The sequence below is a fragment of the Ailuropoda melanoleuca genome, chromosome 12 (genome assembly GCF_002007445.2).
Source record: "Ailuropoda melanoleuca isolate Jingjing chromosome 12, ASM200744v2, whole genome shotgun sequence".
Taxonomy (NCBI): domain Eukaryota; kingdom Metazoa; phylum Chordata; class Mammalia; order Carnivora; family Ursidae; genus Ailuropoda; species Ailuropoda melanoleuca.
In genome coordinates, this window is record NC_048229.1 from 44,932,144 (window position 1) to 44,955,447 (window position 23,304).

Here is a 23,304-nt window from a genome sequence, read left to right on the forward strand (position 1 = left end):
GAGCTGCCCCACCTTCTCCCGGAACTCCCTTCTCAAACTAGCAGTGAATCCAATAATGGAGTCAGTGGAGGTGAAATTGTCATGTCCAAGTGGGCCAGTGTGTTGCACAATTACTTTAAACCAGAAGGGGAAAAGTGGTTCTTGATTTAAATCACACCTCTTCCCGGGGACCTTCTTTCCTTCTGAACCCAGGCTGGGGGTTCCTCTCGCTCCTGGCTCCGTGAGGTCCCCTGTGCCTCGTGGAGGCTGGGAAATACTCCTGTCTGCTCTGTGCAGCCTTGGCCAGGTTCCCTGGGCTGTCCTCCATGCTGGGCTACATCCCGCCAAGCGTGCAGCTGGCTTCAAAGAACAGGTCGTCATGGCATTCGGGCTGTTCTAGTCTCCAGGGCTTAACATTCATACATGCCTGCAGAGAGGTTATTTCAAAGTTGTTTTTTATTCAACTGTTATCAGCAATATACAATACAGTTTATAAACAAGTGTCTGACCTTGTTTCCAATCTTTATTTAAAAATAAATATTATTGACAGTGAATTTCAATTATGATAAGATGTATCTTTTTTTAATCAAAATGTCTCAAAAGAAATAATTTACTTTAATAAAAAAAAAGGAAAGCCCCCAAAGAAAAAAAGTAAATAAAAAATTCCTAAACACAATAATCTACTAAAAATATTTCGCTTTGTCAGAAAGGCTTTGACCCAACATTTTTACATAGTATCCTAAAGATAAGTGCTCAACAGTTCGTGCAAAATGAAGACTTGGAGGAAAAGTTTAGAAAAGAAAAATACGTTGAAGTAGAGAAATCACTGATCCCATGCATGCCGCATGGTCCAAATTCCATCTTATTTGGAAACTAGATGCATTATTTTAGGTGTTCTACGTTTGTGTAACCTCCCCAAAAATATGATTTATTTATTTTCCACGTGGACTTGGTCATGCTTCTCTCAAGTCTCTCTGTGTCCACCTGTGACTGCGGGCCTCACACTGGGTCCGGGCAGGTCGTGTGGGGCGGCTGAGGTGTGCAGGATGGCCGTGTCTGTCAGTGTCCCACCAGCAGGCGAAGGAACTGATGCAGGGCTAGCAGGAGCAGGGACAGGAGTGGGTCTGTGGCGGAGCTAGGGCCAGTGCCTGCAGGGGACGAGAAAACGGGCACGGTGAGTGCCTGATTCACGAGAACCTAGTGGCCATGAGCAGACCAGGGAGAAGCTGATGCCTGGTGGTGCTTCCATACCACGATGAGGCATTTTGCTGTTTGTTATTTACAGACCACATGCTTTCAGAACCCACTGTGGTCAGACACAAGGAACCCCGGCCTGAAGCTGGGTGTGCTAGATTGCAGTTCTCAAGACCACGTTGTTATTTTAGCTAAATAAAAAGACAATATGCTCCCCCCACCACTACCCTCAACATACACTGCAAAGTACCCTCTGCATTTAAGCCCCAGCTTCCCCCCTCCTCCAGGGAGGCTCCACGATTGCACATGACTCCAGCCCCTCCGACCCCTGCCTGAATTGCACAATTTGGTATTCACAAATGCTGTCCTAGGCACCCTGATGTTTCTGAGTCATCTTTCCATGTATGGTCAGTGGAGCCCTTGGGGTCAAAGTGGGGAGCTTGGAAATCACTGGTTGGTGGAGGTGAGTGGGCTACGTTCCTGGAAGAGTGACCCTTGCACTGCTTAGTGGGAGGTCACTTCCATCTGCTTCTCCAGGGCTGCCATTAACTGGGACCCCTGGCCCACCACTGGAATGGTGACGTGTGTCTTCACTCTGCCTTCCCTGGGCGGCCTGCCCCGGCTTCCTGCCCATCTGTCATCAGGGTCTACGTCTGCTGGAGGCCTCTGGTGCAAACTGGGGAAGGCCTACGTGTGAACCCAGGCTTTCCCTGGACGGTGGGATGCTCCAGGGGTCTTGAGAGAAGCCAGTGCAGAAGTGCTGTCTAAACCCTGGGTGCTGTCTAAACACTGCCAACATGATCAGGGTCGGGCGGCATGAATACAGACAGTTTCTAGCCCCGCCCTGTTCCCTCTGGAGGCCTCTCTCCTCCCTTCACTCGAGCCAGTCAGCTGGAGGAGCTCTGCGCCTGTGGAGAGGTGCAGGAGACCCTCTCACGGGCCAAGCAGGTGGTACAGAGGCCGTGGCTGCCCCTACTTGGCTGCCGCAGGAGCCACAGCCAGGCAGGCTGGGTTTCTGGCTTCCCTGACCAGGCTGGGCCCGAACCCATGACCTGCCCCTCTCTCCAGCTGGAAGAGCCAGTAGTCTTCCGTCCAAGATGTTTCCGCCAATCCCGAATCCATCTTCCTCTGCCAATCACCAGAGGGCCCCAGTCTCCCTTTGTAGGAGGAGAAGGAAGGATCAATGATCCAGGGGCCATTGCTGCGGTGCGCATCTCACCCACCGTCCGTTGTTTCCAAGCACAGTCTGAGACCCCTTGGAGAAGCACAAGGACAGGACAATTCCAAGGGTGCTCTTCAGACACTAATTTTCCACACAGGCATCATTGCTGGCCGTCCCTGCTGCCTGGCCGGAGCTGTCATGTGTATCTTGCCATCCATCACTAAGAAGGTCCAGGGTATGGTGGTCACTCCAAAGACTCGGGTCCTCCATGGCTGCTTTTCACCGTCACACATCACTGGAAAGGATGAGGGTGCATGTGGTGACATATGTGCTGATGGATGGCCAGGCACCTGGGCTCAGGTGTGTGGAAACTGGGGCTGCAGCAGGCAGAGTGCTGCCTCTTGGGCAACTGGGACTTGAGTGGCCAGACCAGGCCCTTTGGCCTCCAGATCTCCTGGCTCAGACCTTTGTGCCCCTGCAAACCCTGACACTCTGGCAGGTGCAGACGGGACAGAAACGGCCGTGTGCGGCCCTGGAAAGCAGATGGATGTGCGCAGCAGAGCACAGACCCTCAAGGCACGCGGGGGCCGGAGAAACAGCCATTGGGCTCATGAGCCAGGCAAGGTAAACGTGGCCTGTGCAGCCGTGTGCATGGGGGATGCGAAGAGAAATTTTAATTTTCCTCCAAATACTGCTGACTGGCCTTTCCTGGGGTCACAATATCACCTACTCACATTGCAAAGTTTTAAAATTGCATGAGACTTTCTAAAGATCCTGGATTAAAACAATCAGCCTGCCACTCCATGCTGGGCCAGAGTGGGAGCAGCAGGGGCTGGGGGGCTGAGATGGTGGTTCACAGAGGCCAGTGACTGGGGAGGGCAGACGCCAGGGTCTGTGCTGTCTCTGCTGGTGCATGTCTCTGGGGGGACAGCCAGGGTTTGGCTCCTGGTGACACATATCTACTCCCTGGCTCGGTGTCAACATAGAGGGGGCCAAGGGAGGTGGTGTGGGGCAGTGGGCTGGCACCTGGGAGAGAGGCTTCCAAGCCAGCCTGCTGTATGACCTGGGGCAGCACCCTTTCCCTCTCTGGGCCTTGTTCCGTACTCCATAAGGTGGGGATGTGCACAGGCATGGCTCCATGCAGTTAACCGGTGCTTGGCATGTCTTACCAGGTTGGGGTCCAGATCAAGCAAGATCATAGTGGTAGATCGCCAAAAGGGCCACAATCTCCTCCCCTCATCCCTGCGATCCCAGCATCCACACCCTACGGTTTGACTCTGGGTTTGGTCACATGACTTGCTTTGGCCAATGAATATTATCAAGGGTGAGGCAAGCAAAGGCTTGAAACATGCTGTACACTGAGGCTTGCCCTTCCTCTGTGCCTCTAGTAGCCTGTGAACAAGCCTGGGCCAGGCTCCTGCAGGATCAAAGCCATGAGATGTCCCAGCCGAGGCCCGTTGAGTCCAATCAGCCCTCAGCTGAAAGGGCAGCTGTCCACAGAAGCATGAGTGAGCCCAGATGAGACCAGCAGAGGGGCTGCCCAACTAACCAGCGGGATCATGAGCTAAATGAATGGTTGTCACATCACACCAAAGCCATGGAATTTTCGAGTACCCTGTTACACAATCACGTAAACAGCAGTGCCTCAAACAGTCAGTTGCTCTGCAGACAGATCCTATTGAAAAGGGTAACATAACCACTTCTCTGAAGAGTGCTGGAGAAAAAAGAATGTGAGGGGTTGTCCTTCCCTCAAGAGGAAAATTTTCCAAGATAGAAGAAGCAGGGCAAATGATCTCCCCAGCCATTTCTTACAAGACAGATGGACATCCCTGGATCTTTGGTGGGAGAAGGACCTAGGTTTTGGAACATCTTGCCAATCTCTCATTGGATATCCAAACACACTCCTGGCTTCCCGAATGAATCAGGGCAGACCGAGCAAGACTGACTTCCAGGGTGGCCCTGGAGGAAGAGGGCTCTTTATACCGGAGGCAAGTCAGGATTCTGGCAGTCCAGCGTCCCTCTCCCCAGGGGCCGGCTCCTCGGAGGGACACTGACGGTGAGCACGGGGCTGCTGGGCCTCCCTCGGCGGCTGCCCCCGTCCTTGTCTTCACTTTCCTGGAGTGAGCCAGGACTGCCCGCTGTCTGGGGCTCACCTTGACTGTCCAGGGCAGGGCCGGGCGGGTGCCTTTGGCTCAGATGAGGTAGGATCTCCTGTGCTGGCCTCCTTTATTCTGCAGTGTGGAGGCGGCTGTGCTCCAGGGACCGTGAGGCTGTTGTGTCGGCCGGATGCTAACGGTCTCTGTCTACGCCCTCCCTTCCTAAGGAGTACCAGGAATAGCCCTGGAACACGCACAAGTTTGTTTGTCATGATTAAGCTGGAACATCAGGCTCCTTAAAATCAGGCTGGAAAATCAGAGGTGAGGGAAGCCCTCTGATGGAGCAGTGGCTGATTCATTCTTTAATTTAACATGTATCACCATTTTGCTAATCATTCTTAAAGAAATCAAAGCTGCTTTTGCTCTGTGAATATTAACTTTTATCCTTGAGATGGCGAGCGGGATAAGACGCCTGCTGGAGCCATTGAAGAGGCTCCCCATGAACCCAGTGGGGGCCCTGAGCCCCCATGGGCGCAGCAAAGGCACCAGCCCAGCGGCTTCTGACAGGCCGCAGCCCACTTTTCCATCGACACACGACAATAGCAGAATGCGAAAGCCCTGTCAGAAAACAGCAGGGAATCTCTGAGGCCCTCGTGATAGCAGTGAGGGAGGGGGTTTTGCTTGGGTCATCCTCTGGGACCCTTGCCCTGTCCACACTGTCTGCTGAGCCCATGAGTCAGGTTGCTGGTGGGGGGAGGGCCTGCAGGGGAAGCAGCAGGACACCCCCACTCTGTCCCAGACTCTCACGGGCGTGGAAGCACTGGGGGGACCGCCCCCACGCCATGGGCATCAGGACCAGTGGGCTGACAGTCCTCCCTCCATGTGCCCTGCTGCCCTTCCCAGGTTCCCTGGCCTTGGGGGTAACTTCTGCCCTGATGTGGTCTTTAGCACCTGCCGTGCCGGCCATGGACAGCAGACAGCCGCAGGCCTCCTGGTGACTTGGCTGCTAGAGTGGAGGGGCTGGCCTGGGTCAGGGCTTTGCAAACGATGCCCCCCAGAGTTCAGTGCTGCTTGGAGGTTGTTTTTTGCTTTTTTGTTTTTGCTATAGATTAAAAACTAAAATTTAGTTGAGGTTTGCAAAGAGTAAATACAATTCAGATACACTTGAGGCCTGGTTCTACCTGTAAAAACAGATAACAGGCTGATTCTGGCTCTCACGGCCCGGGCTGGGTTGGAGGTTCCCTCTGAGGGCTGACAGCGCCAGGCAGGGCCTCTCCCCCTCCAGCCCTGCGAATATTCACATGTTGACTACAGGTAGCCAGAGAACTAGCCCAGTCTCCTTGAACAAGCCATTCCGCCAGTAGGCTTGGGTGTCCTAACCTAAGGGCTGTGATGAGGGTCTTGAGGACAGTCCCCTCCTCTGTGTTGCTCAGAGCAAGGCCGCATGAATCTGTTCGTGCTGTCGTAACACATCTTTTAAATATGGGCTTCTTGGCAAGAAAGGTAGGAGGCCAAGGGAGTGCCCTGGACCAGGCCTGTCAGTGCTGAGGTCCAGCGTGTTCCTTTCCCGTTTTGCTCTGCCTCAAAGGGAGAGAGGAGGGCTGGCCCCCAAGAGCCAGTGGCCTACGAGTGGTGGGTCTTTACGGGCTGGCCTCAGACCCCGTAGCCATGGGACGGAGGGCTGTCTGGCTGCAGCCGCCGGGGATGGACTGGCCCTCGCTCCTGTTCCCATCAGCAGTCTAGGCCCCATCCGGCCCTACTCCATCCTGGACCCATGGCCGAGCGCCGAGCTTTAGCTAAAGGAGGAAGCTCCCTCTTAGAGTGTCCCGGGGCCAGGGTGCAAGGGGCTTTTCGCCCGGTTTTAGGGGCTTATGGAGTCGAGCAGAGAGGGCATGGCCACGGTGGAGATGCCTATGACCTGGAAGCACCAGGCCAGAGCTGAGGGCAGGGTCGGGGGCACTCCTGAGGGCCGGCCTCTGCCTCTTCTTCACCACCCATCCCCTTCTCCAGCCCCGCCTCCCCGGCCACAAATCACCGGCTCCCACAGGGCCCCGGGGCAACAGCAAGGAGGAGACAGGAGCGGCCACCGGAGGCACAGTCTGGTCTGCAGAGGGGTCTGGCTTGGTGCACACAGTTTTAAAAGTGATAAATTATAATCCAACATGTAAAACTGGGGAGGAGGCTTTTACGTGAAAGCACAGATTCGGGTGTCTACTGGCAGGGCTTGAGTCCCAGCAACCCTGGGCACGCTTTCCTCCCGTCTACAGGACCCGCAGCTGGCTGCTCTTCTCAGCAGGAATCTGCAGCTCACGGCTCCCTCCTGACCCCACATGGACCCGGGGTGGCTGCCGGTTACCTCCCTGGCCTTGAGCGGGTGGGGCTCCCTCTGCTCAGCCAGCCTCACTCGCCTCCAGCACCCGGCTTGGCCCTCCGTGGTGCCCGAGTTTGCAGCCCCCGAGCTCGCTCTGTGGCAGCCCCCAGGAGGCCTGGCCCTGGCCCTCCCCGCTCTGACCCTCCTGACTTGCCCACGGCCACCGGCACCCACGCCGCCGTGGCTCTCCGCATCCCCGGCCGCAGCTGGGTGGGAGGACGCCGGCTTGCGAGGAGGCTGCTTCCCTTGTTGGCGTTTTAATTAAAGCCTCTTCATGGCTATTTAGTCAAAGGGAGTCAGCAAGGAAGAACCGGGCACCAACAGAATTGGACAGAATTAATTTCTGCCATAACATTAATGCGTGCTGGTAACTAGGGCAAAAACGAGGCACAAGGAAACAGAGACATTCGGAAGGAAAGCTGAGAGCGGGATGAAGAGGAGAGCAGGCGGGCGTGGGTCCCTTGGTCCCGTGTCGATCGCCCTGCTGCCAGGCCTGCCCGGGACCCCCTGGGTCGGAAGGCGAGCTGTCCTCCGGCAGCCTCAGTGGCCACGCAGTGGGAGGAGCCCAGGCACTCCTTGGGGTGAATGGGGGCAGAGGAAGGTGTGGGACACTCGAGTTAGCCCTTGCTTGCTGTGCCTTCCCTGCCATGCCAACAGGCCCCGTGACCTCCTAAAGCACCTTCCTGTCTCCATTACCACCCATTGCTCACCTCCCACCTTCAGACACACCCGAGAACGCTCTCTGCGGTAGAGAACCTTGATATGTCCCCTCCGCTGGAGGAGAAAGAGCCACTGTCTCAGGGCCACAGCTGGGGCTTCTCCATGACACTCCCTAACAACCTCACCGTTGCTGCCCCCGGCCAGCCGACCTGCTCTCCAGTCCACCGTTCCCTCTGAGCACCTGCCGTGGACTCTGGGCTCACCCTGCAGCACCCCCTTTTCCTTTGTCTAGTTCTGACCTGTGCCTTAAGCCTGGAACCAGCGCTACCTCCTCCAGGAAGCCCTCCCTGAGCACCCCGGCACAGAGGGTTTGGGACAAACGTCTGTGCTGTTCATGTGGCCCTTTGTCTCCCCCCGCCACTCCCATAAGTGCCTTTCTTACTACACGTCCAGCCTCGGTGGACCCGTGCAGCACAGGGCTGGCCTCGGACCTCCTCCTCTCCTCTGCCTCCAGCAAGCAGCCCCATCCCCAGTGCGGAATGGCGACCTGATGTGGGAGCGGATGACAATCCTGGGGAGCGGATGGCCGGATGGCTGGCAGCAGACCCAGCCAGGCCGGAGCGACAGAGGCAAGCACCTTCAGAAAGACGGCAGCACAGCTGGCCAGGCACAGGGCACGTGTGGTGCCTTAAATACAGTCCTCACAACTGTAGGAGTTGCTGTTCTATCCCTATTTTACAGCTGGGGAAACTGAGATCCAGAGACAGGAAGTGACGTACTCAAGGCCTAGGGTTGCCAGAGAAAATACAGGATGCCAGTTCAGTTTGAATTTCAGGTAAACACTGAGTACTTCTAAGTGCGTGTATATCCCAAATACCGCGTGGGACCTACTTATACTAAAATGCTATCGTTTGTTTATCTGAAATTCAATTAACTGGGTGTCCTATATTTTCATTTGCTAAATCTGGCCCTACCAAGGCCACGCTAAGATAAATGGCAGAGCCCAGATCACCCCCAGACAGTCTGGCTGCAGTCTACACACCTACCCACCGCCTCTACTCTCTCTCAGGACCGGAGAGCAGGAGCTTTCCTTCCCCCAGTGCCCCAGCTTGACCCCAGCCCCAGGCTGCTTCCAAGGGAGACGGCGTGGGATGAGATGTTTCTGTATTTTAACCTTCATAATGGCTTCTTAATGTGGCCAACTTTGTTGCGAGCTCCTTTCCATTTTCCTATTTCTTTTGAAATGAGATCTTGCCCCAGATGATCCTTTACTGGTGTCACTGAACGAAAATGGTACACTGGTCTTTCCGTGCGGTCAGGAGGCTAGTGTTGGCAGGGCCAGGGGTAGCCCCGACCACAGTGTGCATTAGGGTGTGCCCGGGGCCGGGTGGCGGGGGCCTCCCTCACTGCTGGACCCAGGCCTCATGGGGGATCCCCCACTGCCCATCCAGATTCTGCGAGCTCTAAGGCTGCAGGGTGTTAACAGGCACAGGCTTCTGCATTCTCAGTAGCGAGAGAATTCTCTCCTTTCACCCTCTCAGTGGCCTTGGGAGGTAGAAACCACTTTCCCCTCTCCCCGGCGGGACCCAGAGAGGTTAAGTGGCTTGCCTAAAGTTGCACAGCGAGTAGGCAGTTAATTACAGGAGTTAATCTCCAGTGACTCCCTGGGAGCTGTGAATGGAATCTAGGCTCCGTAGCCTGCTGGAGGCTCTTCCCGACCCCGCTCAGGGATCCTGCTGCCTCACCTACTACCACAATGCTTCAGGTGCCCCAGCTCCAGCAGACTGGGGTGCTGCATGGAGGCCACTCACGCTGTCCCCTTTACTAGATGGCCTTGCCCTGTCTCCTCTGGCTGCCCGAAGCCCACTCCCCTTCCCCAGCCCAGCCCAGCCCAGAGGCCCTTACAAGGTGACCTCCAAGACAGTTCTCATTTCCTGTACTTCCCCCTGCTGCACTGCCTCCGGCCCACCCTTGCCTGGTCCCTCGACCCTCCCTCTCACTGTATCAGCTCTCCCAGTGACTCCCCACATCCACTAACCCCAAACAGCCAGGCACCTGCCCAGCCAGAGGCCCCAGCGGCCTTCTCAACTGCAAAGCACACATCACAGCCCCAGCCCTCCAGGGGCCCCGTCCCAGGTTGAAGATCTAACTTCTCACCCGGTCCTGCCCCAGACCACCTTGCACCTTCACACCTGCCTTCCAGCCCCCTCATCTTCCACACTGCTCACCCCGTGCCTGCCTTTCCCCTAACGGGCTCCTCTGCACCCCCAGGTCCCCCTCAGACACCGCAGCCTCCCTGACTCCATCTGGAGGCTCCCTGCATCCTATGGACTTGAGAGCAAGTTCCAACTCTTCCCAGCTGCATGGGGTGCCTGTGGGAGGTTGACCTTTTGACTCCTGTCTCCCAGCACCCTGCCCGCACCCTGCAATGCTCATAAAATATTTGCTGGGTGAATGAATGGAAAGCTCTCCTAGTCTCAGCATCCACGATGCGCCCCACACCCACCAGATGCTTCGTATTTGGAAGCTCGTTTTTCATCTTCAAGCACAAGCTGGTGCGGAGGCCGGCTGCTGTCACACTGACCTGACCTTTCAACTACGTAAGACTGTACGCACATCTCTTTGTCCAGCGTTTCCTCAAACTAGTTCCACCATCTCACATTCATTTTCCCTTTATTCTAATTTCTTCATTAAATGTTTCTGTTCTATGATGTCACACACAGCTCTGTGAGCCACTGCAAACTCTTCCCTTAGATGGCAGCACGTATACGTCAGGTGTTTGCACACCCTGTATGATTAGTGGATTTTTGTGTTATATATATGTAATATCTGGACTTTATCAGTTGCTTTTTAAATTTTCTAAAGCAGGAGACCCCCCCCCCTTTTAAGCTAATTGCTGCATGGAGCCCTGATGTTTCAAACCATTAGAGAAACAGAACAGCTCTGGTTGAAGCTGGGGGTAGGGCTGGGGCTCAGGGTTCCCAGGAGCACAGCTTGGGAACCGTTCACCAGAGGCTCTCCAGGACCCTTTCCAGATCTGAAACACACAGACCTGTGGATGCTGGGGTGCTAGTGTGCCTATTACACAGATAGGGAATAGAGGACTCGCCAGGGCTTCAAATGAGTGGACCCTGGCCATCTTCAGGGCAACTTAGCCCCATCTAAATCCCACAGGTCCCCTCCATAGCCTTTGTGTCCCTTGACACAGAGTGTGCCCCAGATCCCCTGGGTCGGGCAAATGTCGGGCACTCGATGCCCGCTCCACTCTGTGAAGGCTGTTCAGTGTGGGTCCAGGCCTCAGCCTCCTTGCCCCGCTCAGTGGAGTGGGGCCTGGCCATGAAGAGAGGCCGGAGGGCCAGGGAGGAAGGGCTGGAGGACCCTGAGGCCAGCACTGCCAAGACACAGCAGCAAACCTTTCCTCTAGGTTCTGCCTTGGTCGTGCCCAGATATTTCTTTCTGTTTCACACTGAGGACTTTTCTTTAGAAATAGAATTTAACTGAAAAGGTTAACACATTTTAATTGCCCAGGGATAGTGCTCTGAAAATTCTATAACATGTGCTCATTAAATAAAATTAGCACAGAGGAGCTGCCCAGGATATGTCACGTGTTAAAATATGACTCTGTAGACTAGAATGCATTATGAATTATTGCCTTGTGTATTTTTTTGTTACATTAGTCTTTAATGTGAATACAGTTATTCATCTGCCCACCTGGAGATCTGATTTTTTAGATGCTTGAAAAAATGTATCCATGTTAACTTTTACATGGACAATAATCATCTAATCAGTCTTGGTCAGCCTGCATTCACCAGCAGATGGAAAGGTCCCCCACTCCTGTCCTTCACCAGGGAGTGATGGTGCCTTCTAGAGCCTGGCTGCTAGGGGAGCTGGAGCAGGCTGGGGACTAGCTGTGTCCCTGTGCCCTGCCCATTCTGACTGTGGCCTGGGGACTACAGACAGAAGCAAGCGCTCACATGGAATTCTGGGCCGAGCCAGTTTGTGCCATGCCACTTCCTAGGACCTTTCTCCTGGAAGATAGGGACTGAGTATACAGTGTCAGGTGTGGGCCATGCCAACCCTGGGCATGTCTGCAGCCCCAACCCCATTCATTCTGTAAGACCCCACTTGTACCCCATGTGTACCCATCTTCCCATTCCTGTTTCATCCATGTATCCACTCATCTTTCCTTCTATCCCCCATTCACCCACCCATTCACATTTTTCCTTCCACCCATCCTCATGTCCACTCACCCTTCCATCCATCCACACCTCCACTCATCCTTCCACTCATCCACATGTCCACGTGTCTTTCCATCTGTCCACACCTCTGTTCATCCTTCCATCCACCCACACTTCCACTCAGCCTTCCATCCATCCACACCTCCACTCATCCTTCCTTCCACTCATGTCCTACCCTCTCATCCATACATTCGCATCCTTCCCTTCACTCAGCCACCAGCTTGTTTTTCTACCCATCTGCCGATCCTACCACCTATCCATCCAAACAGGTAGTCTAAGACCCATCATCTCTTGGCTGGATCACTGCCCCTAAAGTCGTTTCTCCACATCCACTCCGTCCCCACCTCTCCAACCGCCACACTGCAGCCAGAGCATCAGTTCCAAAAACATCATGCCTTATCACCCACTTGCTCCCCACGCTGTTGCCCTTACGACAAAGCCCAAACTCCCATCTCTATCATAAGGCCTTATGGAGTTTGAGCTCTGAACTACTCCTTACTTAAATTTCCCTCTGTTCCCTTTCTTGCTTTGCTGCCCCAACCATAGTAATTTTTTGTCGGGCCTTTGTTACTCCCCTGTTCCCTCCTGCCACAGGATCTTTGTACATGCTGTCCCCTCTTCCTAGAAGCCCCACCTACTCTCTTTGGCCTCTCTCTTTACTCTTAACATCTTTCAGATTATGGCTCAAGCATCACTCCCTCAGAGACACTTCCCTGAGTGAGTCAAGTCCCCCTATTTTTAGCTCCTGTAGCTCATGGGTCTCTCATTCAGAGTAACCAGCCATGGCTGCAAATTCCCACTTGTCATGTGACTATTTGATCAATGTCTGTTTCTCCCGCTGTCAGACTCTGAGGACCTTGTATGTGTCCTCAATGCCCAGCACAGTTCCTGCACATAAAAGATGCTCAATTGACATTTGCTGCATGCACGAGTGAATGAATGAATGACCTAGTGCCAGGCCCAACGAACGCAGAGGAGGGAAGATAAAGGCCTGAGAAAGAACTGGGCCTGCCTGCCCGGGGCATCAGTCTGGATGGGGTACTCATCCAAGAACTGACTGCCTGACAGGGAAGGAAATGTTGGGAGCCATGAGACAGCAGTGGGGCCCTTCTGGGAGCCCAGAGTGGATGAGACCCCTTTGGCTGCAGGGTCAACAAAGCTTTTCTCCCTTCTGTGAAGCGATCTCTACTGGTCCCACCTTTTCTGAGCTCTTCTTGTGCCCCAGCTGAGCCCTGAATTCACTCTCTGAGTACTTCTTGCTTGGTCTGACCCCCTTTGTGAGACTGCGAGCTCCTCCCTGAGGTAGGGGCTGGGTCTACCTGATGCTTGGGCAGCCCCCTGCCCCTTGGCTCTGGCCAGACCAGATATAGTTGGCCAAGAGCCCCAGCCAGAATGAGCCATGACATGATGTCAGCTCTCCCTCCTTCCGGTTTATTAAAGATCCTTCATCTGGGCCAAGTGGCATTTCTGTGACAATCAATGGTAATAAAAGTTGCTATAAGGCGACTCAACTGCAGCTGGGCTTCCCTGGCTAAAGAAAACGGACTTCCTCCTGAGGAGAGCTGATGGGCAGGGGGCCAGGGATGAGCAGAGCAAGGGGCTCTCGGTCTTGGCAATAGCCATCAAGAGTGGGTGGGCCTCCTGTGTGGGCTCTCTGTGCTGGGTGGGGGCAAGCTCCCCTGGGGCAGGGAGGGGTGTGGCTGGGCAGGAGGGGCCCTGGCCTTCTGGCCCTGCCAGCAGCCCGCTCAGGCGCCCAGCCCCTCCCCACGGTGGTCTCTGTCCTCCCTTCTCCCCACTGGGCCTTGGGGCCCAAGCAACACTTTACTGGTAGTCACCAGGCACAGTGAGCCACAGAGGGCGTCTGGGTAGAGCGTGAACATGAAAGGCAACCACAGGTGCTTGTGTGGAAGAGCCAGTCCAGGCCCAAGCCTGTGCCAGCAGCCCCAAGCCCCATCACTCCACGGCGCCTCCCTGCGGGACACCGGGCTTTCCCAAGGGGGACATGGGGCACCTCCTCCCCAGCCCAGGCCCGCTCTGGAGGCCCTTTGGCTATTTGACTGACCCCGAAGGGGTTGTTCCTTCTGCTCCCTTCTCCTGTGGAGGGGCCCTTGGCTAGTGCTGTAAACACCGGGCTCTCCTCAGATCTTGGCTTTCCAGCCACCAAAGGGCCCACCTCCTCCCATCACGACGGCCTCCCTGCCGACAGCAGCCTACGCGGCTGTGAAGCAAGACCAGGCATGACACAGGTGCACAGTGCGGCCGGCAGCAGGTGCGCGCACGTGGTGGCGTAGCTTCAGGGTGGATCGCGAGAAGCCATGATGAGCTTGTCCTTGCTCACCAAGGAGCTCCTAACTCATTGAGAACAGCCACAGCCAGGCCAGGACAAAGACATGGCATCCTCCCCATTTCCTACCCCCCCCCCCCCCCCCGGGAAGGGGAAAAAGGACAAAAATAGCAACCCGCTGAGCCATTTGCAAGCTGAAGGTGAACTGTTCTGAAGCTCCCCAGGTCCTTCCATCACCTTTTGCTCTGTGATGCTCACAGCACGTGCGGAGGGACGGATGTCTCGGATCAGAACTCCATGAAATGATCCTGGACGGTCGATGCCATTCACCCAAATGATGTGGATAGCAAGAGCCAGCATCTACCAGGCGTTTTCTAGGTGTCAGCCCCATGCTAAGCTCAGCTCCTTCTGTGAATTATCTCCCCTGATGCTGGCACGGGTATGGTCACCGCCCAGATGGGAACAGACGTGGAGGTCACACGGGGTGCATGGATCAGGATTCAAATCCAAGCAGCTGGACTCACGCGGAAAATGGGAAGCACGGTACTTACGAAGGTTATGGAAGATAAGGCATGTACTGGGCTATCTTGGCGGTTGGGGCTCTGTGGGGCCCAGAAATGGGGAGAATCTTGTGGCACCCAATGCTGGCTTGTTTATGAGCCATCTCACTGAACAGTAAGGAACATTCAACATGTCGGGAGGAAGAATGAAATGTCTGAGGAAGGCGGCAAGAAAAACTTCCTCCTGAATTGTTCTGGGCTGCTTCTGGGTTTGTGCTTGGTCTCTTCCACCATCATGGGCAGCTCCTGAGAGAACTGACCGGGCCACTTCTCCTGGGCTCGCCCTAAAGGGCACCAGGTGTCCAGCTGGGTGCACTCAGGCAGTGCCCTGCTTAGAGCTGGCTTCCACACATCAAGGGTCTGCTGCCCAGGGCGGCCCTCTGGCAAGGCGGTCGCTCTCGAGCTGGACAGAGCAGAGCCCCCGGAGGTGGCTGAGTGGGTGGGTGACAGGTGGGGAGAAAGCTTTTGAAATGTCCACTTTGGCTCTATTTTGTACAGACAGTGGCCCCCCAAACATTCCTCTTGGACCAGAAACACCAGAAGCCAGTCCAGAGGAGCTCTGATGTTTCAGTCCAGGGAGTGGCAATGTGGAACACAGCAACCCATACTTTCCAGAAACAGCCTCCCCTGGGACTCATGGAGGGCACAGGTTTCACGCTCTCGGGGGCTGCTGAGCCCCCCCCCCACCCCCCGTAGCCACTTGCGTGGCTAGCTGCTCAGTAGCAGCTAAACTGTGGCCCGGAGAGACCGAATCGGTTAAGTCGTCTTGGTATTTGTAGCATGACTTCCCCAAAAGCAGCAAAGCCACTGACAAGCAGGCTTATTTCCCCAGAAGCCCCAGTGCAAGGAAGGTTTGTCACCCTTCAATGAACAGGTAGGGATCAGCAGTTACAGGGGCCGGGCCTGTTGGCTGGTCATCTTAAACTTTCCTGCAGCCCTTACAAAAATAAGACAAAGGGAGCCTCTCACGCTTCGGATAGGAGTTTCTGAGATGCCTGGTAACAGTCAGCAAAGCATGGGGGAATAGGAAAGATAATATTTTTTTTCCTCCTGCGCTGCAAAAATGTGTTAAAACCAAGCCAGCATCTCCCATAAAGCTCAGGGGTTTAGACCACAGCCAAGCCCTTGCCTCTGTCCACATGGGGCAGAACTAATCAATATCGTATTACAAAAGCACTTGACCTCATTTATCCCTACAGACGCTTGGGGAATCCTTAATATTCAGAGCTTTCAAAATGTGCGCCTGGCATATTTAACGAGAAGCTCCTTGGTGGCTTTGGCTCCCAGTGACATTTAGAGAGGCCGGCTCTCTGCTTTTCTCGTGGGGGCTGCCACCCCAGCTGGGGAAGGGGTCTGCTCCCAGGGGAGGGGACTGTGTGGGGAAGGGAGGCAGGAGGAGTTATGCGGAATGGTGGAAGGAGGGAAACCTGTGAGAGATGTGTGTGGGGCACATGCTCAGTGCTCAGTAAAAGGCAACAATTATTTATCATCGTTGCGATCCACAAGGTGGCTGTTTTGTCCTTAATTTGGGGTCCCCCTTATGCGGAGAGAAGGGCCATGCAACGAGCTGGCTAACCACTCCGTGGTGGAGGAAGGCCATCCCCTTTAGTGCGACTTTCTCAAGTCATGTGGCACGAGATGGGGAGGCAGGCCAGGCCACCAGCCGCTTTCCTGGGACTGACCTAAGCAGGAGGACAAAGCCCCCGGCACCTCTCCCAGGCAGAAATTGTACACTGCCTATAGGAAGCCCCCTCTGATTGCCTTAGCTGGCCGAGGGCTAGCCCCTCTTGGGACTCCCGCTGACACAGACAGCTTTGTGGTGGAGATCCAGGCGGCGCTTGACACCCTCGAGCTGGGTTCGTGGCCACTGTCGCTGGTTCCCGCTCATGGCAGTCACGTGACCGGCTGGTGAGGGAGAGGATGCCACGTGGCCAGTAACCTCACACACGTGCTGCTGTCAGGGATGCTGCAGGCATCTCTCACCAGCTGTGAGGCTCAGCCGTCTTCTTTATGAAATCCTTTAATTTTCTCTTTCAGGAGCCTCGCCTTCTCTTCTCTGGGACAAATTTTGCCAGATTTATTTTCTCTTTAATTATGATCCTCATGTCACATCAGAGCTTGAGGGAAGAGTGGGTCGTTTATTGAAGGCAATTGTTTTGGGGGTCTTCATGGGTCCGTGGAGATTGGGAACCCCAGGTGACTGTCGCCTGGCCCCACTGGGTCTCCCAGGTCACCCTGTCCCCACTTGCACCAGCTTGGTCATCCATGGGGGCCAGGGGTTGAGAGTGAGTGCCTTCACCTTGTCCACAGCCCCCTTGGGTCATGGTTTATGGTTGCCATGGCGACACCCAAGGATGCTCGCCTCGATGGCTCCCAGCAGTAAGAGCCTCTCAAAAGCTGGCACACCCATGGCCTTGACTGTCTCTCATTAGCAATGGAAACACTGAGAGCCAGTTCGCCGTGTGGGCCCGAGGCAGCAGCTGGCCACATCAGCAGGGTCTCTGTAGGGGCCAGGGCGCCTCTCCTCGGAGCCGGAGCCTTGAGGCTAATTAGAGGTTCACATGCCCGCGATCTGATCCCCAGGTCCCTGCAGAGGGGAACCTCTTGCCAACATGCAAGCCGTTCAGCTGCAAACTGTATTCTTCTGAGGCTGCGCGTGGCTTCGCAGCGGTGCGCGCCTTTCCCGATTAGAAGGGTTTGTCGGGAAGGTACTCTGTTTTGTTTTCTCTCTCTCTCTCTCTCTTTTTTTTTTCTAGAAATGGCAATCAGCAGCAAACTGTTCATAAAGAATAGGTCAGCATTCAGATTAATCAGGAGCCAGATTTATGAGAACGTGGCTACAAAGGGGCCTGGTCTCCTGTGCCAGACGCGCTGTACTTACCCAGCCCATGTTATTTTTAAGCACAAATATCAAAATGTCTCTTGACAAATGAGACGTGAAATGAATGAGTTTTTGCACGTAAACTTTTAGTGCAAATATGAATTTGGCTGTGTTGGGCACCACTGGGGCGCAGGAAGGGTTTTCTGGCCTGGCGGGGCAGTAGCTGAAGGATAGAGATGCAAGTCAGAACCGCCCCCCGCCGCTGCCCCTCTCCTGGCATTACCGAAGTAGCCTGCTTGAAAAACGGAGGAACACAGTGTTGTCTGGGACTTCTTCTGACTTTCTTCCAGGAGCAATTGCTTCACCGGCGACTGTCTGGGAGGTGGGCTGGGACTGTCCCCGAAGCTGCCGTTCTGAAACAGCCAGGAAGCCCGCTTGACCCGGGCCTGGAATGGCCTTTTTAACTAGAAGCTCAGCTTTGGGTTTATCTTGGAAGTGGGGTGGGGTGGAGTCCATCTTCCTCCCTCTGAGAGTTGGGTTATTCCCTTTGTGCCCACCAGACCCACCATCCGCCCTGCTCTACTCTGCTCTGAGCCCCTGGGCACCTGTCCTTCTTGGCTGCGTCGGCCGGCGTCCCTGCCCGCAGCTCTCAGACGGTTTGGCAAGTGGGAGGCCCTGGCAGGAACTGGAGGGCTGGGGGGAAAGTGAGATTCTCGCCGGGCCATTCTACCAAGGCCGCGGCGCCCGTCAGGCAGGCCGCTCCATCTGGCTAGCCCCTCTGCATTATACTCATTGCTCTCCTTTTGCCCCTTCAGGCCAGGGGTGCTAATGGCTCCCACTGCCCCTAGCCCTGGGAACTGGCATTCACCCTTTGTTAACTGCCCTAACCCTGTCCATACCTTCAAAAACTACTCTTGTCGCCTCTCCCCGGTAACCCTGTTTGAATGTGCCATTTGCTTTACCAGCACCCTGACTGATAAACTCTGTCAACACTTTGTGCTTGTTAACCAGGTGGCTGCAGTCCTGGCTGGTCCCCTGTCCTCTAGGCTGCTGACAAGTGTGAGCAGGGGAGGTGAAGCCTGAGGTCACGGTCTCAAGCTCCCTGTCTGGCTCATGCTGCTGGCGGCTCTGGGAGATTGGCTGGCCTGCTGCACCCCGGGACAGTCTGCAGGATCGTGCACTGCTCAACGACATAGCCCTGCACGAAGGTGATCGATGCCTGCCATCCAAAACACCATCTCCAGGCTTTGTTCCACCGACAGCCCCAAACCTGGGTGGCCTTGGGTGGTGGGCAGAATGGGACACATAGGACAGCATGGGTCCCCCTTTGGGATCGAGGCCATTTGGGTATGTTTGTGGATTAGAAGTCAGTTACTACACTTCTCCATGCCCACAGTGGGACACAGAGGTGCCCACGGCACCGTGACTCTCCCAAGACCTTCACCTGGAGATGGGAAGATGCAGGCTTTCTGGTCTTTTGGCAAAAGGCACACCTTCTGGCCTTCCGAATGGGAGCTGGGAAGAAACTTCGGGTTCTTTCTGAGATGTGTCTACATGGTCCCTGGCTTGTTCCGGAGCTGGCAACGGTTTTGGGGTGACAGAGACCTTAGGGGTCAACCATACCCCTATCCTGGTGGCACTGCCCCATCGGCCCTGATGGGAGCCCACCTGGCTGTGCTTTTTGGAGGGAAATGCACACTACAAGCCACCACATGGGAGAGCAGAGGATCCCCCAGACTGGGCTGCTGCCTTGATCTATGTGGGCATTAAAATGCTGCCCTGTGGCTGGCAAGTGCCCAAGGCCCCACATGCTGGGAGGTCGTGGGCACCATGCCATCAGAACTGAACTGATGCGAAGACCTCTAGATCTTCCAAAAAGGCCTCTCCACAGAGGGGTCCCCGTTGTGGGGATGAGTTACCCTGGAACCCCCTTGTGGTCAGCCCAGAGACTGGGTATCAGACCAGCCAAGCCAGGCACAGATCAGCCTTGGTTGGTCTCAGGGTGTCAAGGTTCCAGCCAGAGGGAGAGGGAGATTCAAGCAGGAATGAGCTTGTGGCCTTGGTCTCATTAACACCTTTTGTGAACACTACCAGTAAACATCTTTTTCATATGGTGCTTCCTTGACCAAAGCCTTTAATGGTCCCCATTGGATCCACTTGGCATTCAAGGCCCTCAGCAGCTTGGCCCCCAACTGCCGACCACTCAGCTTTATCTCCCCCGTCCCCTCCTCTCTGGCCAGAGCAGATAATGGCCACGGTGATGATAATGAGCTTTTACATAGGAATTTCCACACTGAGCTCCCTCTGAGGTCAGGGATTCTCATTCTACTTTACAGATGAGGACATACATTCAGAGATATTAAGCCACTTGCGTAAATCATACAGCCAATCAGTGCTGGAAGCACAACTCACATCTGGCCCTGCCTTCTGAATGCTCTGCTCTGCACTCTACTCAGGGACTATGGAACATCCCCGAGGAATGTTCTAGCCTGACACATGTGTGTTCACTTGCTGGGGCCCAAGGACATGGGGCAGAGGATTTTTTCCCACCAACCCAATTAAGCCAATCACTCTACAAGTCAATAAACACTTTCCGGTACACCTACTGTGTGCTAGTCGGAGATGGCTAACTCCCCGCAAGATTTATGCTCCCCTTCCACCGAGAAGAGACAAGGCATGAGGTTGGACAGCACCTGCCAAGCCGAGGGCTACGTTTCTCAGCCTGCCTTGCAGCTTTGCTGCACCACGTGACTGAGTCTGGCCAAAAGATGAGGGTGAAAGTAATCTTTACCACTTGTAGGCCTGGCTCTTAAACACTTGCCTTGCCACTCTCTACACCAGCTTTCCTCTGAGAGAATTCACCCCTAGCAAAATGATTTCTGTGGCCAGGTTCTCGGTCTTCCAAGAATGATGCAAACTTAGAACATTCTAAATGTACAAGAAAGAAGTCAATTCGTTATATACAATGTATGCCTCAGAGCATCAGGCTTGGTTTTCTCAGGGGACTGGATTAAGAAGGGTGGCTTCGGTTCAGTCTTGTCTGTCAGCTGTATGTTAATGCCCAGAGTGACCCTGGAAGCCACTTGTTGAAGACGGTAGAGTGTATGTCAGCCAGGGTCCCTGAATGAATTCACGGAACAACCTCAGGCCCTGCCCCCCCCCCCCCCCCCCCCCCNTTTGTCACAGCAGCTAGTGTTATCTTACACTCATACAGGGGGTAGAAAATTCCAAGTCAGGTGGGAAAGGCCGGGGCTGTTTGGGGAGAGGCCCTCCACAGGTCTCATCTCAACCACCTTCTCCCACAGCCTGGGGGAAAGTCTAGCGGGGGGGGGGGGCTGTGTGGAGCGTAAGATCCAGCCAGAAGCCTGAGCTGAGTAGAGAGTTCCCCAGAGGGCGGTGTAACTGAATGAGATACAACTGAACTGACACGAAGACAGACGGGTAAGACCTCAGCCAGGGAGATCGGCTGGGAGGCCTGTCCCCTCAGACTCAGCAGGATTGCCCAGGACCCTCCATCCTTAGCAGCTCTATGCTGGTGGTGAGTGGCCTGCACTTGGAGGGGCATGAGCATAGGGCATAGCAGTGTGCTCCATCCCACAGGGACATTTATATGCCACCATCAAAGAACGCAGCCGTCTAGTGCCGCAAAGCCAGTAGAAATGCTCTCCCTGGGACTATGCACCGAACAAGTCTGGGGGTGGGGTTCAGAGAGGGAGTCACTGGCTTAAAATCAGACACAGGGAGTGATGGCTGGAGTTGGGCCCATCTCGGATGCCCATCTTTGAGTGGGCAGAGGGAGTGGGGGACGCCTTGGGGAGGGACACTCCCTGCAATAGGCCTGTCTACGCTCCATAAACCCCCACTACTGACAAGCAGCCCCTCCTGCCTCAGAGCTGCCTGCCCTGGCAGTCATTCTGTTTTCCTTTCTGCTCTCTGACTCTCCTCTCGCCTGCCCCCCTTCCATCTCCCGCAGCCCTTTCAGCTCCCTAGGAAAGCAGGTCTTAACCTCTGGGTGCCCTCCTAGCAATGACAAGGCTCTATCCCCACTCCCCCATTCCCCAAGAGGGCCCCAAGAGGACTATTTATAGCAAAGCCTGTGCCTAGCACCAATGGGGACTTAGCCAAAGAGAGCAGAGGCTACACAGCCAGGCCCACCCACGCGGCCTTGGACAAAGTCTGTCTGTTCTATCAGTCAATCAGCATCCAGATGCTCACTGCCTGAGTTGTAACCACCTCCCCCCACTCGGGGTGCCAGTGCCCTACCCTCTAGGCTCTAACGGCTCCAGGAGAAAAGGGTCCAGTTCTCCAAACTCAAGAGAGGGCTCCCCACCCTGCAGCCCGCGGTGTACCCGGAGATTCCGGCAGGGCAGCCCCCACCCCCTTCGTAAATACACTTCTTGAATACGTCTGAGCGACCGGCAATAAACAGGAAACAGCAGGAGGCGAGCTAGCCCAACTGCGGCTGCGGAAAACTTGCCCCAGGAGCACCCAAGTGAACCAGCAACCCCCAGGCGAGCTCAAATGCCAGAGCGGGGCCGCCCCTGCGGCCAGAGCCCCCTCCCCCCTCCCGTCCCTGACCCCGACCACGACCCCGTCCCGCAGCCCCCGCGCAAGCGCGCCCCCTCTCGGCACCCGCCCTTACCTGAGCCGTGCCTCTGGCGAAGGACAGCCTGGCCCAGTGGCGGCGACGCTGACGAAGCAGCGGCCGCGGCTGCGACGGTGGTGGTGGCTGCGTGGGCCGCGGAGGCGGCTGCCGCCTCGGGGACTCCGGGACCTGGGGCGGCGGGAGGACTCCCCGGAGGCGGGCTTTTGTCGCCGCGGCCGGGATGGGAGGTGGCGCGGCCCGCAGCGCCGGTGGCATCCACGTTGTTGGCGTTGGCGGCGCTGGCGGGGCCGTGGCGACGCGGACCGCTGCTCTGAATGTGGGACACGGCCTCAGCGGCCTGCATGTTGGGCGGCGCAAAGCGCGAGAGCACGCGCAGCAGAGCCTGGGCCTTGTGCTCCTGCGTGTCGTCGTCGCTGTAGTCCGACACGCGGCATTCGTACACGCCCTCGTCCTGCCGCCGCACGGCAGACAGCCGCAGCCGGTGCGAGATGTCATTGCCCTGGACGCGCACGGTCTGCAAGACAGCGGGGGCTGGGGTCAGAGGCCGGGATACGCAGGCCCGCAACGCGCTCTCTGCCAGCGCGGTGCAGCCGCGCCCACCTCTGCCTTTGCGCCCCAGTGCCGCCGCACCCCAACACCTCTCGGACGCAGGCTTGCCCCTGGCGACTCAGTTTCTCTCTCATTCCGTGTCTCTCCAGTGGCATGGGGCTCCCAACCCTGATTGGACCCTGGATGGCCCTACCCATTGCGACGTGTCCGCATCATCTTAAGTGCATCCCCCGGCCAAACTATGCTTCTGTCCATCAGAGCTGCAGAAGCTACCCTTCCTTCCTTCTGCACCTTGGAGAAATCCAGGCTCAGCCTCCTGTCGCTAACCACTCGTCTTTGCAGCGCGGCCTTAAGCCCAACCCTCCACATCTACTCCCACCAAGGCTCCTTCACTCTGGAATCCAGAGCGCCTGGGTAGTGTCTGAAGGACAGCCACTCTGCTCGCAAGAGTGCACATAAGTTGCCCCCCAGCCCTTCACAGCGAACCCTCTGCCCTCCCGAAGAGGCGGGCGCCTCTGGGGCTGCTGCTGGGCTCCCTGGGCTCTGCTGGGCTCCCTGGGCTCTGCTAAGCTCCCTACAAGCGCGCCTCCCCTAGGCTGGCAAGCAACGGCTTTGCCTCACCTCGGAACCGAGAGATCCAGAGGCCCCAGTGGTCTCCAGGCCCTGATATTTCCACGCTCCAGCTAGGAGAGCTTGGGCGCATCTCCTCCTTTAGTTACAGATCCCAAGACCCCGGCCCCTGGCAGCCCCGAACCCCCCCCCCACACCTCCCCCCACGACGAGC

General features: G+C 55.8%; 1 protein-coding gene across 3 annotated transcripts in view; it reads right to left on the minus strand.

Moving 5' to 3' along the window:
• The window catches only part of VSTM2B (V-set and transmembrane domain containing 2B), a 27,424-nt gene continuing 4,120 nt past the window's right edge, over positions 1 to 23,304 (minus strand). For 2 of the 3 annotated variants that reach the window (XM_034638895.1, XM_034638894.1), the window contains 2 exons: positions 22,008 to 22,485; positions 17,642 to 17,778 (listed from right to left, as the gene is read on the minus strand). In XM_034638895.1, coding sequence (XP_034494786.1) covers positions 17,645 to 17,778; positions 22,008 to 22,485 — 612 coding nt within the window. In that variant the 3' untranslated portion in view covers positions 17,642 to 17,644. Of the gene's footprint in view, positions 1,128 to 17,641; positions 17,779 to 22,007; positions 22,486 to 23,304 lie in introns of those variants that run through there. The other variant, XM_034638896.1, reaches the window with a different exon arrangement.